Here is a 16,430-nt window from a genome sequence, read left to right on the forward strand (position 1 = left end):
CATGGGGATAGGTGTAACTCTGAAAAATTAAGAAATACTTTGCAAGTTAATCAAAAATGAAATAGTAGAAATGAACTGTATAATTTATATGCTGTATAAGGGACTTTGAAAGAGCATCGCTTCCAATGAGCACAGCTTGGAGTTGCTTTTGCCTCTTTCAGCTTTGCACAACTCCATTTGAGAAACTGAAGCCTCTCCTCTTCCCCGCTGACCCACTTGAGCTCTGTCAGAGTAAAAAAGTAGAGACTGGATGTCTGTAAATTTGAATCCTCAGTTCTCCCTTCAGATTTTTGCAGGCCACATCAATTTCGTTTGCTGAGTCTCTTAAGAACATTCAGAGACTTGAAGCCGCTCCAGGTTTTTTTTTTTTTTTGCCATGTGGTTCATTTGTTATTGTGGTGCTGAAAGGTGCTGGTGCGCAGGTTGTCTGGTCTGAAGTGTTTTTTCTCTCTCCAGTTCTGTCTCAACCACTGAGGTCAGTGAAAACATTTTTCTGACCATATGAGTGAATGTTTTTCTTCAGGTTCTGAGCCTTTCTGTGTTTAGTACATGCTCCGTAAAACTTGCTATTTGCCATAACAAATGGCTAAGTATGGAAAAGATCAATATTTTTAAAATGAGAAGTATAAAACACCAGAGGGGAGTTTGATGGAAGGAAAGGTTGAAAAGCCGACGCGGTGTCTCCCAGGGAGTAAAGCAGGGCTCATGTTCGTCAGCGCTCCACCATGCTGAGACGTGCATGTAACGCACGGGAAGCAACGTAATAAAACCATGACGACGGGATGACTCTCTACCAGGTGTGGTGATCGACCAGTGATTACACAAGTCTCATCAATCACTCAGCACACACATACACATTAAAACCTGTACAGCCACGTCGGCTGCGATCACGGAGGAACAAAAAAAAAGAAAAAAGAACTGAGTGTACTCGTTTACCTTCACGCTGCCTGTGTAGTGATCATATCTTTTTCATCTCTATGCTGCGCCAAAGAACTGAGGTCATGGTGCCTGAGGCCTCCAGCATCAAATACAGGGGCATGGGAAGGGCATACATGGAGATAAAAGCGGCATCTCAGGTGAGGCGTCTAAGTGTATTTTGTCTGGTGTTTCTATTGCATGCTCCACCTCTGTCCTTTAAAAAATCCATAATAAGCCTCTGTGAAATTAACTTCCAGTTGTCCTCAGCGACAGATGAACACACAACAAGGTGTTTGTGCTCCCCACTCCCACAGAGTGTGTGTAGGTTAGGTAACTCTAAAAGAGTTCACCCAGATTTTTTTTAAAAGCTGCCAATGAGACGTAAAGAATGTGCCATTGTGTCGACCCTCACACTGACAAAAGTAGGGGAAAAGAGAGGGAGGCAGGGAGGGAGAGAAAGAATGAGGAAGTGACAGCGGTGGCGACAGTGACTGACATGTTTCTCCTGGGGTCTTGCTTTCCTCGAGTCATTATCAAGGCGATCTGTAGGGGAAGTGTAGAACGCATAGCAGCGACTGATGTATGCATACCAACATCTAGGAAACCTAACAGCGCAGCCACAAGCTAAGAGCGACTCACAAAGGCCGGAGCACTCACTACACAGGCACGTAGAAAACTTCACAACTGACTCACTTGTTCACCCCAAACGTCTGACACACACTCACAAACACACCTGTCAGCATTTACTGTGTCTGTTCTGACTCATTTACTTTCAGTAAAATAACTCGGTGCACAGGCCAATAAAGAGAGCGTAAGCACTTTTCAGAGATCACTGGCTCTGCCCCGGAGGTCAGCGGCAGAGAGAAGCTGGAGACGGACTGTTGACTGAACACGTCCTCGGGACATGTCTGTCCACTTCTCTGAATGTCTGGGACTGTTAGTGTGCGTTAGAGAGAAGGAGAGTGGAAAGAAGAAGAAGTGAGGCTCTCTCCTTGTAGGGATGTGAGAAAAGACAGTAGAACGCAGCTCTACATATGGTAACTCTACTACACGTCCTATTTCTAGAGGTGATGAGAGGACTCTTGTAACATTCTCACAGAGGTATGTTTTTATATCTGCTTCACAATGTTTAATTCCAAAGGCTTCAACAGACAGAGAGCTTTTTTTTCACTCAATCGCCGCCTTTCTCACATGGATACAAAACAAATAGATGTTACAGTAAGAATCCCTGGCATCCACAGTCTATAAATATAAATCAAGTGAGGCCTGAGGCACTCGTGACAGGGAACAGATAAGTAATGAACTAGAACTTTGGCTCTGCTACTCCAGCTCTCTCAAGAGAGCAGGATGCTTTTGCAATGGGCCTTTACCAAACACCATCATATTGCATATTATGCAATTTGTGCATTCAATCAAAATGTGTAAAGCGAAAGTTACTATTTAAAACTTTTCTGGGCTAAATTATAAGGAAAAAAAAGTCATGAACAGGAGTTTCACACAGGATAAATGAGGAAAACTTTAATCACATGGAGTTAGTGGGCTGCTTAAGGGCTTTGTGTTCGTTTGGCAGATGATAAAGACGTTTTTCAAATGAATGAAGTGTCTTTCCAACAGCGTTTACATGAATGGGATTCCAGCCACATAATGGTGTGGCTGCTGTGCTGCTGCGGTCCTCTCCACACTGCTGATTTTACTGCTGTGCAGTTACTGGTAATGACTGGCTGCTCCACACTCCACATGCAAGTGCCTCTGCTCCGACACCGAACAGCACATTGCACAACACTTGGTGGAACTATCTGAGGGTTTATGGCAAATCCTATGGTACACTAGAGATTATGTCATTACTAGCTTCGTAGCTCCTTAATATATCTGTGGTACAAATGTCTGTGTTGAAGAATTCCATCTTTGTCTGATCATAAAGAGATGCAGAAACTGCAGAGGGATGGTGAAACTTAAAAACCATAAAAACACAAGAAATGCAGCTGAAGCCGAGAAAAAATTAACAGTCCATTGCTTCCACGTGTCTTCAATCCATCTGTTATTCAGCTATAATCAAATACAGTCATAAAGGCATATAATAAAAACATCACTCACATTCTGAATGCATACAGATGCAGATGTTTGCTAATAAAGTAATGAAGACCAATAAAAGATTCTATAAGATTCATTATCAGTAAGAAGAAGATGCATAGGTTTTGTTTAAACAGAAAGCTGCTTTGTTAAGTAATTGATTTATAACGTCCATTGCCTCTGCAAAGAAAGTCTCTGTTCAATGGAGCAGGCTGCTGCCAAAACATTGGAATTCTTCGCCAAATAGATCAATGCTATATTTATAAAGCACTGATTTATGCTTCAGTCCTGCGTCAAACATTTTTAAATTTCATGCACCACTCTTCATGGAAGAAGGAGACATTACTTCTATTCCCACTACAGTAAAGTACAAAAACTGGACACATTTTGGGGTAAGGTAACATAGTTAATGTAACACGTAGGCATTATTGGGATACTAATCATCTTCCCTGCTGCTAAGTTTGTAAATTCCTGTCTGCTGTGGAATTATGGAGTAAGGAAGAGGGTTGTGGTCATTTCACATCTGAGAAGTCATGTTACAGGAAGTGTCTTGTGGTGGGGGCTGCAGGCCTGTGAGATGCATGTCATGTCTGTGTAGGGTAGACTAAGATAGAAGACCTTATATGGAGAAGGCTTGGGTCTAACATTATGTCATCACAAACACAAGAGGCTAAAACAGGTTGACTCATTCTTACTATCTAATTATGAAGTTGGCTTACACCAAAATGCTTACAAATTTTCCGTTATTTGCAACAATGTGATTTTTATGGGAAAATGCTGGACATGTTTTTTGTCCGAAAAGCTGACAGACGACTTTGAAATGTCTCTTAATTTCCAGGCTCATCACAAAATGTATCTGTTCCCCTTTTCGGACGGCACAGACTGTCTGTGCTTAACCTGTAAAGCTCATCAAAAAGAAACATTTTCCCCTGCAGAATCTCTGGGATGAATCTGTCAGGAGAACCTTGGACAGCCCAGCGCAACGCAACCTGCTGGGCCTTGCGTAAGTAGAGGCCAGAAAAATAAAGTTTACTGTCAAGAGACTAGAAGTTTTCTCTTTTAAACTTGCACACCTGCAACATTTTTGCACAAATGGGGGATTGTTTCAACAGTAAAGAGGAACAGAGAGGCGAGGAACACACTAACGGCGGAGACAGCAGTTGGGAGGGGACAAAACAGTGAGTACTCTTTTCCTCCAAGCCAAACATCCCAATTAACCGCACTCGAACAGAGGTAGGCCGGTGGTTGTCATGGTTTGACCCCTGTCTCTTATTACATCAATCAGTCTGCTGGAAAACACGAGATGCCAGGCAGACCTACATAGGAGCTCTTAGTTAAATCTCCATGACAACGCAAACAAAACAGCACAAAGCAGTACCAAGCCCACACTGAATACTGAATGTGCTTTAGTCAGGTCAGAATCAAACCCGACTGACAAGCGCTGCGGAGGCAGATGATATGAAAGGGCTTTTAGACACGGTGGGGCTGGAGCCAAGCGCCAGGACTCGTTTCTAACTCCGTCCACGGTTCATTCATCTCTCCTGCAGGTTTTTTAGTCTGGGCGTCTTGGCTTGCAACCAAGCCAAAGTGCAAGATAATCGTGAAGTGACACCTACTGTCTGAATGGCAATGTGTTGGGGAGACAGTTCGACACAGGTTACGGCTCATACTTGCAGAACACACTTTTCCTCTGCTTTCCAGCAGCTACGACATGAAAAACACAGCTTCATTCAAAAGATACAACAACATTACTCATGAGGCCACTTGAATACTAACAGATACTTGGAATGGGAGATGATGGTTTGCACATTGGGGGACTGTGGTAAATGCTTAATGGATTACATTTACTTGTATCAAGAGAGTTGTGCAAAGAATTTTACAGTGCTTTACGGAATACCTGTTATCAGCTGTTATCCCCCGTCACACAGCTGTAATTGTGGGTTGTAGTCCAAGCAGCAACTACAGTATGAGGACGAACCATGTTCAGGGCCTTTAAACCTACAGTTTAGTTCAGACTCTGTGGAGCAAACTATCTCAGGCAGAGATAAAGTGTATTGTTCCTTTAAATATCTGTAATCAAAAAGTAGTGAGGGCGATCTAAATCAAAATCAACTGATAGCTTAGTTATGCTTTATAGCTCTGCCATATACCATTAGGCAGATTGAAAGCAGATGCCTTAATAAAACTTAGACAGACACCAGGGAGATCAAACTGGGATCAAACACATACTGCAGATAACATTTTTCTGTTAAACCCATATGTAACCTCAACACTTCTTTAGGACCCAGTGCAGAATCACAGATTATTAGAAAGTTCCCTGTGAAATGTTTATTTGAGAAGCTGATAAAAGAAAATGGATAGATGTTACTGGTTTCTATTAAATTTCAGTTTCCATGTAAAAATACTCTGGAGATTTTAATACAAGAGACAGATAAAGAGTTACAGACAAACGGTTTGGCAGCTATGCAGCACAGACCGCAAGCTATCTATCTTATTGGTTTCCTGAAATGCCAGGGGAGTTTTTCACTGCTGATTTTATTTTTTCTGGATGCGAGCTGAACCAAATATTTAGGCCCGACGTCAGACAGAACCAGTCACATAATTCTTTATCCATAAGAGCTATACAACATACACTTATGTCAAAATGTGTTTTCTGAGGTGTTACGTGATATCTACATGTTTGTCTACATAGTAAATGTTAACTCAATGCCCATAAGTGCATATTCTGAGCTGTGGTGCATATTCTGAGCTGTGGGTTGCTAAGAGTTACTGAAAGCTATCCGCACTTGATTACACTTCTTAAAGCTCGTATGCCGAGTGTGTGGGCCAAGTTTCGTTCAGCTCTTCATGTTTGGTATATGCTAGATTTACAATGTTGTAAGGCGTTGAGAAAGAGTGCCATGTTGAGGAATGGTTGGTCAGGAAATGATGTGTTTGCAGTTAGATCAAAGAACACGGAGAAGGGTGTTACGAACCAAATTTAATCTGAAATACTTGCAAAAACAACAACAATTCTATTTTTCTCACTGGAAACCCACAGAGCAGAGCTTGTGAAGTTTTCTGGTTCACTCAAAAGGAGTCATGTTGTTGTAGTTCCAAATGAATCCTCATTTTTATTCCATCTCTATATTTACTTATCTATGAGAAATGATTCATGATGAATTTCCAATTTATCAACAGAAGAGATTCAATTATATTGTCATAATTATAATATGGAAACTAATATTTTCCAGCTGCCCAGTGAGGCTGTCCAGATCTATTGGATCTCTTTTAATATAAATACACAAGAATACAGGTTTTTTTTACTCCTAATGTTATTGTGGGTTGGCCTGATACGCTATATCATCACATTCCTCTCCTTTTAGAGTGAAAGAAGCTTCAACATATCAAAACAATAAAGGTGGAGCATGAAAAAGATCACATCTGGCTGGTGTGGAGCCTACTGCAAACACGCTGCTAAACTTAGCTCGTATAATGTTCTCTCAATCTATTACATGCCACTAAACCAACAAACAAAAGGATACGAAAGACAAGGGGGGGAAGTTGGGGGTCAATGGGAAAAAGAGAGGAAAATTTCTCTGTGCTGACCTCCTACCGACCTACAGTAAGCAGCCTTTGATAGACACAGACACGCATGGAGGAGTTAGTGTTTTTACAGTTTTCATAACCTTTCATAAATGATGCTATAACAGTACTCCCACTGAAATTAATAGAATTTTGAGTGGGAGGCTTTCCATGTGGATGTCTGTCAAGAAATTCCTAAAAAGGAGCTGGAATAAGCACAGACAACAAGGGCGGAAAGAGTCTGGAGGGGCAGGGACACTGACACTTGCACATATACAGTATCAATGTACTTAACTATTGCCTTACTCCAGACGTCATCCATACAGAGATGGGTGGTCTCACTTTGAACAAATACAACTGCATTGGTAAAACTATATTAACAGGATGCATCATGCTAACATTTCTGATAAATAAGAATTTACATATGTGGCATCAACTTATTCAATATCCCTGCGACAGATCGTTTCAGTATCACACTGTGAGAGTCACACTCATTTAAGCTATGTGCTTTTTCATGGCGTTGTATGAATATTCACATCATATCGTTATTTATACTGTGACAAACAACTCAATTATGCACAATACATATGGCTCACAGACAGTACAGTTCTCTGCATCACATATTGATTTAGTGTTATTAAAGCCACCGAAGATAAATATTCCTCTAACAAGGCATGAGGACAAAAAGAGCAACCAGCCTTGAAGTCTGTAGATAATCGGTGGAATCAGTTACATATGGGAAGCATATGTAATGTCATTACATCATTATTCCACAGCTATCGCATCCATCTAAGTAAAACAAATATAAGCTTTTGTGTTAAAGCAACATATGCCTATTCTTTAATGCAAAAAAAAAACAGTCTATTTAAAATTGTGGGCATCTAATGAACCTTAAAATAGGCCTGTGGTCTACTCAATTTTCTACTCATTCTTCTAATGACGGAACAGAGCTAATAGTTAAACTGTTGGCAGATGTTTCCATATGTGCACCTACGTGTAACTTCAGATTACAGATACAGTTACTTAAGTGGTCAAGTATCAAGATATCTGTCATATTTTGCAATAATGCATGCAAACTGAATGGATAAAGAGGCTTTCCAGCTTTACTATAACAGCATACATTGTATTGACTGAGCCGTATGTGACAGAAGAATTCTAAAATAAATAGACAAAAGGGTGACTTATCCCTGGCGCCTGGACAATAACAAGAAATCTGAGCCATTCACCAGTCATGCGCAGGGGCTGAAACTATGTCACTGGAATGACTCGGACCAATGAAATGAGAGTCATGTTGCCCAGCTCTGCAGAGCTTGTGGCATGCCCCAGACCACTGATGACTCAATACGGGACAGAGAGGTATTCAACGCTTTCATGGTTCAGAGCTATCCACCACTGTAACCTCGAAAAAACAACTTGTCATAACTACTGTATACCATGCACTTTGAATTTTAATAGTTTCTGTCAGGTGTTTTTCACTGCTTTTTCTTTTTGACACTTCCCAGCTCACCTGTCTAACTCTGTCTTTAACCCTCCATAAAAACATGACATGGCACATCCCTACAAATATCACAGTCAGAGGTCGGGTTCCCATCTGCTTTTAATTCCTCCTGTGAGTTTTACACATCGGTGTGTGCATATTGCAAACACAATATGTCTCGACTGAAAGTTTGCATTGTCCCAACTCTCACGAAGAAACGTCTAAACAGTCAAACCTTGTGTGAAATTAGGATCTTTGCCCCTTTGTAGGCCCTTAAGAATTTGAAGTGAAATACATTTGGCTGTAGAAAATTCTTAGCAGATGTTTCTTCATTGGTCGATGGCAAAGTTGAAAGAGGCGGAGGCAAATGGCCAATTTGATGCTGATTTCCTCTTCCTCTCTGGGCAGTTCAAAGTTTTTTCTATTTTTATAGACGAAGATATGAAAAAATCTAATCAGGTGGCAAGTGTGGGGGTCCTTCATTCACGTATTGTTTTTGAGATATGATGACAAGATGTCTACTGACAGCTACGACAACATAATGTCCTAGGTACCATTGTTATCATAGTGGCAAGCCAAGGCATAAAAATAGTCTCAGCAGCTATGTTGGCCTTCTCATACTCTTTAGAGTGACTACGTCCAAACACAGACAGTCACATCTCCACTTGAGAAAAAGTCACTTCCCTTCTCAACACGTAAGTTTCAAAATTTTGTAACTGATCCCGCCAATGACAAATAAACAGAGTCACTGACCTTGGTCATGACTTAGAGATTACAATTACATAACAGGAAGCGGCAGGAACTGAAAAACACTGCTCAAGGAGACAGTTCTTTTCAAACACAGACCACACCGGGAGAAGACAAGCTGCCTGCTTATAATCCTGTTTGACAAGACGTCTGGTAGTATAATTAAGACACTTCAGATACCCTCAGGTCAGAAAAGGCTGCCTGCAATAGTATCCTGCATTGCACTTCCTTAAACCTATGCAACAGTCACAGTGGTTTACACACGCCTTGAACATAAACAGTGTGTAACTACTGTGCCATGTGTGCAGTATAGGCTGAGGCAGGACCTGTCCCAGCAGCTCTTCTCCCACCTCTGGCCTCGACATAACCTGGTCAGCTCATTTGGAGTTTACAGTATGTCGCTCAAAGTCCCAAGCAGTCATTACAGAACCGCTGTGGCTTTCTAGAGTTTCAGTGTGATGGGCTGTTTAAGGACAGGTTCTGCAGGGCCCGGTCTCCTGCGTCTCACATTAAGACTAACGCCAGGGACAAAGGCCAAGTCACTTAGCACTATCCCTCATCTGAATGACCAAAATGACAGCAGCCGTTAACAGCTGCCGGTTTAATCCGCCAAATATATCCTGAATGGCCGTTCAAGGGAATTTTTTTTTTCCCCTTTAAAATTGACGGATGTTGTGGTTAAAGCTCAGTTATGTAACATTATTATGTCAATAGTTATGATTGTAGGCTGGTCAAGGCCATGGGGCGCTGAGCAACAGGGGCCATGAATTGTTTGAGAAGGTGTCTAAATCCAGCAATGAGTGTCACACAGGTGATGAATGGTACAAGCACTTCATCACCGACTGGGCGAATGGCATAGTGAGCATGAATAGCATTCCTCAGAGGTGACTGTCATGAAGTGAAGGGTACATAAGTGGCGTGTGAGTGCGTCAGCGTGTTTGTGTGTGTTCCACTCACCCGTGAGATGGTGAGGGGCAGACAGAAGTCCTTCCCTCCTTGCAGTCTGAAGCCCCAGGGGGCAGGGCCAGCCAGGGAGACGGTGTAGCTGCTGCTCATGATTCACCTACAGACAGAGCAACAGACATTTGACACTCAATTGTGCATATAAACATGGATGTGACTTCAAAGTGAGACAGGCGAAGATTATTCTTTTCAAGGTGCTGCAGCTTGTTTTCCATCACAGTGAGCCATAAACACTGTAAAAAAGGAAAAAAAAGTCCACTCTTCCAGTTCCTTCACACAATATCTCCCTAGAAGGGATGCAGCTAAAATATCAAAGTCTTATGGCTTACATTAACAATAATAGTCTTCATCCAAAACTGTTTCTGCAGACAGCTTCACAGCATGTCTCAGGAAATAGGTAATATAATGCACAATGGGCCTAACAGTGAGCCTGTGTAATATACTGTACAGAGTAAATTTTCTTAAGTGCTTGATGGATATTCTGAAATGGAAAGTGAAGACATAACAGATTATTTTTGTGAGGCGTGAATCGCAGGATTTAATAACCTCCCAATGAGAGGGTGTTAAAATATTTTGATGCAGTTAAAAAAAATGACAGGAGGAAGTGAGAGACACGACACATAAACACTGATAATCCTTTGTTTACTTAACACGAATCTCAGATCAGCGCAGGAGTTGCACTTTAGACTGATCGTTTCAGTGTCCTTTCACTGAACCCGCTGATGAGAATTTATCTCTGACGAAAGATACACAGAGGCCCAGACGGAGACAAATGATATTCTTGTGGTTAAAAACAAAACAAAAACAAGAACAGAGAGCAGGGACCAAATGAACACCAGACTATTTTTGACAAATAGTGGCATAGTTTTACAAATGTGCAAATATAATAATACTGTCCTTACAACGAACCAGAGGCATGTGAACCACTTTGACAATTAGGCCTCGGAAAGCAAAAGAATCATCCCTCATTTTTTCCAACAGACCGGGCAAAGTTTTGGTTTCTAATCTTCGCAGTAGGCTAAGACATGCTCTAGTGAACAGCACTGAGCCCTGCATCATCCTTTACACTCATTCCTGGGGTTTAGAAATGGTGATTTAGAGACTGAAAATCCTGAAATAAAATGACCAGCATGTATTCACATCTTGCTAAAACCCTCGTTAAATTCTAGTGTGTAACAGAGTGAGCGTTGGCCTTTTCCCCAGACAACTGCGCTGTTGGGTCGACTCCACACAGGGACACAGTCAAAGACAAGACACGCCCTGGATGGCTAAAGACTTGTTAGAGCTCAGCTTCACTTCGCTGCCAGCTCAACGTTTCATTGGAGGGCAGGTTCGCCTCGCGTTGCCGCAACTTCTAACAACTTGTTGGCAAAATGGACCGACACCTACTTTACCTCATGGATGGATACAAATGCCATATCCTGATTAAGCACATGTGCATGCAAATTACATGGACAGCTCCAAAAGTGAGTCACAGCAAGGGCCGTAAAAAATATTTCATGCACTATTGAGTTTCACTGGTTTAAGCCCTTGACTGTCATGCATTCCTTTTCCCCCTGAAAAATTGAAACTGCAAGCTCTTTATTGGAAGCAAGACTGAGGTTAAGTGCAGTCACATGTTAAGAGTTAGTACATTATCAAATTTATTTGGTTGATGACTGCGGAAATTGGAATACTATGTTTGCAGAACACACTTTGTAGTGAGAGAGAGAGTGTGTGGTGTGTAGTGTGGGTGTCGAGCAACCACGCTGGAGTGAATCTGTGTAAGTGCTGTCTCTGTCTGTGTACAGGTTAAAAAAAACACAGATCAAGAGGAAATATATCACCTTTCCGCCACCCAACAGGAAGGGTGGTTGTTGATATAAAAGCATGACATCACATACCCACAAACTTTGCATGGTATGTACATTATAATTATGACACAAAGGCAGGAAATGCGGAGTTAAAGCCGAGTTTGACTTCGATGAGATGAATGCATTGTTATCAGAATTTACTTTTAAGAGGAACACCATGACATTTTGTTCTCTTGTTATGCAATAAAGTTCTGGTGTTTCCACTAAACTCATTGGAAAAGTAAACTGGAGGTAAACAGAGACATTTTTGATCGTAACTGTGGAACGTTTAATTATTTGCTCTTTCATTTTGGCATTGGTGGACTTCTGCTGAGGACATAATAAACCCACGGTTGGAGGGGGATGTGAAACTGAATGTGTCATCCTCTGCCTTTAAAAGAAGCATAAAAAATATTTAAAAATATTCATGCATGCATGCTGGGCAGTGCAGAGAAAGCATACTTTTTTTGGATGAGTTTTTCATTAATATTAATGTCGTGTCATCCCAGAGGCATGTCATTTTGAGACTGTAAGTCACGCTGCCATCGCAAATCCCCTAAGGGACACGGCACCACCTGCTGCAGCCTGTCACCTGGTCAGAGACACAAATCAAATCAGAGGGTTTTGCCTACACACTGTCTCCTCATCCCCACGCCTGGAGAGGAACAGGCTCTTTACAGCGGAGGAGCCATAAAAGGGTGTGGAGAGAGAGGAGGGGAGAAGAAAGAAACTCTCGTGTGAAAGTGATAGGGAGGAGTTGAACACCTGGGAAGCACAGGGCAAATATAAATAGCTCTACTATTTATACTATGCACTTTCACAATCAGGCTAATGTACCAAACAAAATACACACACACGCACACATGCCGAATATGCAAGTCTATAATAAGACAGCAACCAATTGAAGACAGCTGTCTCCCTCTTCAAGGTGAACTGGAGTTGAGGTGAGCCAAGAAGCTTACTTTAAGGGAAAATTACAAGGCCTAAAACCAATATCATTTTCCATACACTGTCACCAAGAAATTCAACCATGCTCCAACCACACTGCGGCATTGTCTGAGTAACGTCCTTCTATAACACTCTAAAAAGCACTGAGCACAAATTTCTACATATTTATACTAAAGCTTTTCCATTTTCACTGCTGTAGATACACTGGTCAACAATTTAAAAACAAAGACGTGAAAGCTGCTGAAGAAACTCAGTCACATCTTTCACATCAGTGGAGAATGACACTCAATTTTGTGGAGTGACATTGGAAACTGAGGACATACGCAAGTACAGGAAAATGTTTTTTATCAAACTCTCTTTGATTCAAAAGCCAAGGACATGCTCCCATTGTCTAAAAAACAACCCTTGAGGGATGCATAGCATTGGATTGCTCTGTTAAAAAAAATGTTGGTTGTTCACAACAGATTCCTTCAGTATTAGGTTTCATGGCCAACTGAGGGCATCTCAGTAAACGTACTTGGTGACGCTGAAGAAAAGCAAACTGAATTTTATATCACACAGGCTCAAGTTATGTCAGACCGGCTTATCAGCAGCATTTCTTTTCCTAATATGGAGAGAGAACAAACATTAGTCTAAAGGCTCATCTCATGTCACTGCTTGTTTTGCAATCCCTAATGATATCATGCATAGACATGAGCAGACACACCTTTGAGTGTTCCCAAACAATGAGAAACAGTTGAGCTGTGCACAAGAAATGTCCGCAGCAGCACCCACACCAACGCCGCTCTGTGCACTTGGACCATAATTCTGGGCCTTATCTTTTGACTTCCTGTCATAATGGTGCTTTATTGTGCAGAATATTTCAGCACTTTCACACCAAAAACAAGATTAAAACACAATCCTTTCAGCACAGTACAAATAAGGCCTCTTGACGAAGTTATCTACAGTCTCAGACATTCATATCATCTTATAGTAGACTATCAGACAGTTATTTTAAGTGACTGAGCAGATAGATTATCAAAATAGTCTGATAGTGAATCTAAATAGGAAACTGCAGCAGATACAGTATGGCTGTAAGATAAGGAGTAACATGCAGGGTTTATTAATTGACTAGATTTTGAGGGGCCTTCCTGGTTGTGCTTGTTGTAAAAGTTGTAAAAACTCAAGGCACCCCAGACTGACAAACGTCCTGAAATGTAACACAGATCAACAGAGCTGACTGTCCCTGGATACTGGGAAGGACAAAAAAACAAAAAAACATCACTGCCTCTTCAATGTATCAGACGTCATGCTCATTTCACAATGCTCCCAGAGACAGTTGTTACCGGTGACATCATTGCAGGACATGTTGAGTCACAGAGAGTGGAGTAAGTTTTCACTGTACTGTACCTAACTAGTGTGCCATCTATGGACAGGCAGAAAGTAGGCACACTGTTTCATATACAGCATTTCTTATTACTAAATAAATTATATTCCATTCAAATAAATGACCAAAATAAAGATTTTCCTTTCTTTTTGTTCTACTTCACCATCTTAAAACATAAAAACACTGCTTGTATCCTTGGTTTATAGGCTGTCAGTGGGACAACTTGTTCCAGCCTTTACTTTATAGGAGTCTTTTTTATGAACAAGCTGATTAAACGTTTTTGCTCTAAATCAACAGTTAACCCATGTGCTCTTGTTACAAATGACAACTCATTTCTGTCTGTTTAACATCACTCTGTATTCTCAATATGCATTTCTTTTTTTTTCTTTTTTTGCCTCACCTCAGAGTGTATTAAACTAAACCATTAGGTTATACTATAAAATAACATTTTAGCTTTAGTTATAGTCATGGGACAAAGTAATAACTGTCCAAAATCTTCCTCCCTCATGTTGCCTTTGGAGAATGTACAGTAGTAGCGTCTGCGACTCCTTTTTCTCACGGAAACTGAACGTTAATTTGTCTTTAGTTGGCTAAGTGGGTGTGACATTAAACACATGTCCCGCACACATTAGTTCATTTCTCCAACAGACTTTCAGCCCACTTGTTCCTGCTTTTAAAGCCAAGTCAAGATAAATGTGTAACTGTCAGCAGCAGTGCAACAACTCGTTCATTTCTGTAGAAGCTGTTAGAGCAACTTTGGATAAAATGTTGTAAGAAACTGCTACTTTTGTTAACACGGTGGTGAGCTAAAGCGGTAAAAAAAAAAAAAAACAGTTTTCAAAAGCTGCGTCAGGTGTAGTAGCTACAGTGCCGTTACTCACCTTGCTCGTGAAGCCGGGTCTGGTGCTCAGAGGGAGAAGCGTGACTTGAGTCCTTCGGGTGTCAGTTTCGGAGTGAACTGGGCTGAGCGGAACTCAAACTTCCGCATATAAGCCAGCCCCATCTGTCTGCCGGTGGGAGGGTTCACGGCAGCGCGTGTGAGATTGACGGCGGCCGGGGGGGGGCGACGCCACTCACACACTCACTGCAGGCACGGGCTTGTTCCGCGAGAGACACCACACCACCACACACAGGTGAGCTGGTTACCTTCACAGGGCGGCTCTGACCTAAACTCATCCCGTCAGAGTCAAATGATGAAACTCGGTCATTTAGTGTGAGTTCAAGTCGAAAAATCAGCACCTATCAGAGAGCTGTAACCCTCCCACGTGCTCATTTAAATAATTGTGATGCGTTTCTTTTATATACGTAGCTATAGGTTAAGGCCCATCTTTCAGGATTTATACTCTCGCATTTAAACTATTTTTTCTGCTGTACAACTGGGTTTAAACCACTGAGCGATAACACATAACTATTCAAACAGTAGCCAGCACTATTCAGCCCCTTGGCTGAACAGTGGTTTTGAACACTTAGGCAAGTTGCAACTTTCTTTCTGCCAAAGAAGGAAGATTTTCAGCTTTGCTAAAAACAGGTTTTCTCAATTATAGTCGCAGTGAAACTATAAAACAAAGGTAAATGTGATTAAGATGAAATACTTGGCTTTGGTGGTGGTTTCTTTTCAGGGTTTGATAGGCCAAACCAAAAAGGAAATTCTTGGTTCTAATATATCAGGCAAATTTACCTCAATAACTATGTACGTAAGCCCTTAGAGGGGCTATTTTCTCAAATAACACCATCAGTTGATTAAAACTTTCCTGCATGATTTGTCCAGAGGCCTCTCTCTTAAAATCTTATTACATTTAGGCTACCCCAGATTGGATTCATCCTAAATTAAAAATCAAGCAGTTAAAATGTTCTCACTGGTATTTCTGAGTCAAGGAAAGTGATGTAATTCTAGTGAGGAACCAATTTGTCAGTGGTCGTGAATATATTAGGGAAAGATTTGTGTGACGTTAGAAAAGAAATATTTCAACATGTGACAAGGCATCAGCTTACCTTGTTGCATCAATGGACAGTGATGTCATTCTTTCCACTAAATGCCTCCTGTATCAGACAAGTCGAATGCCATTTTCATGTAGGCTACTGTATGAGCTTTTTAAAGATCGAGCAGTCACTATCACTGATGCTGGAATAAAAAAAACCTTAGGGCCTTTTAAATAGGCCAGCTTGTCTATCGAATGAGACACAAAACAATTATTCCGTGTGGCATTGGATGTTTTCTGTAGCCTATATTTTAGGTGTCTTAGGTTGCCTATGTATAGTTACAGTAGAGTTTCACATCAAAATACCACTAAAATTATTTTTGCCCTTTTGTTTAAAGATCTCATGTAGTGTTTTTGCTTTTGTGTTATTACTCCCTGTAAAGGCTTTTGTAGTTTTGGTGTTGTCATTATTCAACTGTCCATTCGTTTGTTTAAAATTCATTATACAGTCAATGTGATATGGCAGTGATTGAGAAGCAGGATTTAGTGTTTGCATAGTTGCATAGTAGTGGCATGGTGTTGGTACGCTCTCTAGTGGTCAGCAAAGAAAGTGCACATTTCATAGT

At 41.2% G+C, this 16,430-nt stretch overlaps 2 protein-coding genes across 2 annotated transcripts in view; one reads left to right on the forward strand and one right to left on the reverse strand.

Annotated features, from left to right (window-relative positions):
* The window catches only part of pdlim5b (PDZ and LIM domain 5b), a 36,347-nt gene extending 21,498 nt beyond the window's left edge, over positions 1-14,849 (reverse strand). The window contains exons 1-2 of the mRNA XM_083983694.1: positions 14,767-14,849; positions 9,734-9,839 (exon numbers count right to left, since the gene is read on the reverse strand). Of these exons, the coding sequence (XP_083839820.1) occupies positions 9,734-9,832 (99 nt within the window). The 5' untranslated portion in view covers positions 9,833-9,839; positions 14,767-14,849. The remainder of the gene's footprint in view (positions 1-9,733; positions 9,840-14,766) is intronic.
* zmat5 (zinc finger, matrin-type 5) overlaps positions 1-16,430 on the forward strand; it is a 346,127-nt gene that overhangs the window by 134,176 nt on the left and 195,521 nt on the right. The window lies entirely within an intron of this gene.

This window comes from Trachurus trachurus (genome assembly GCF_905171665.1).
Source record: "Trachurus trachurus genome assembly, chromosome: 12".
NCBI classification, from domain to species: domain Eukaryota; kingdom Metazoa; phylum Chordata; class Actinopteri; order Carangiformes; family Carangidae; genus Trachurus; species Trachurus trachurus.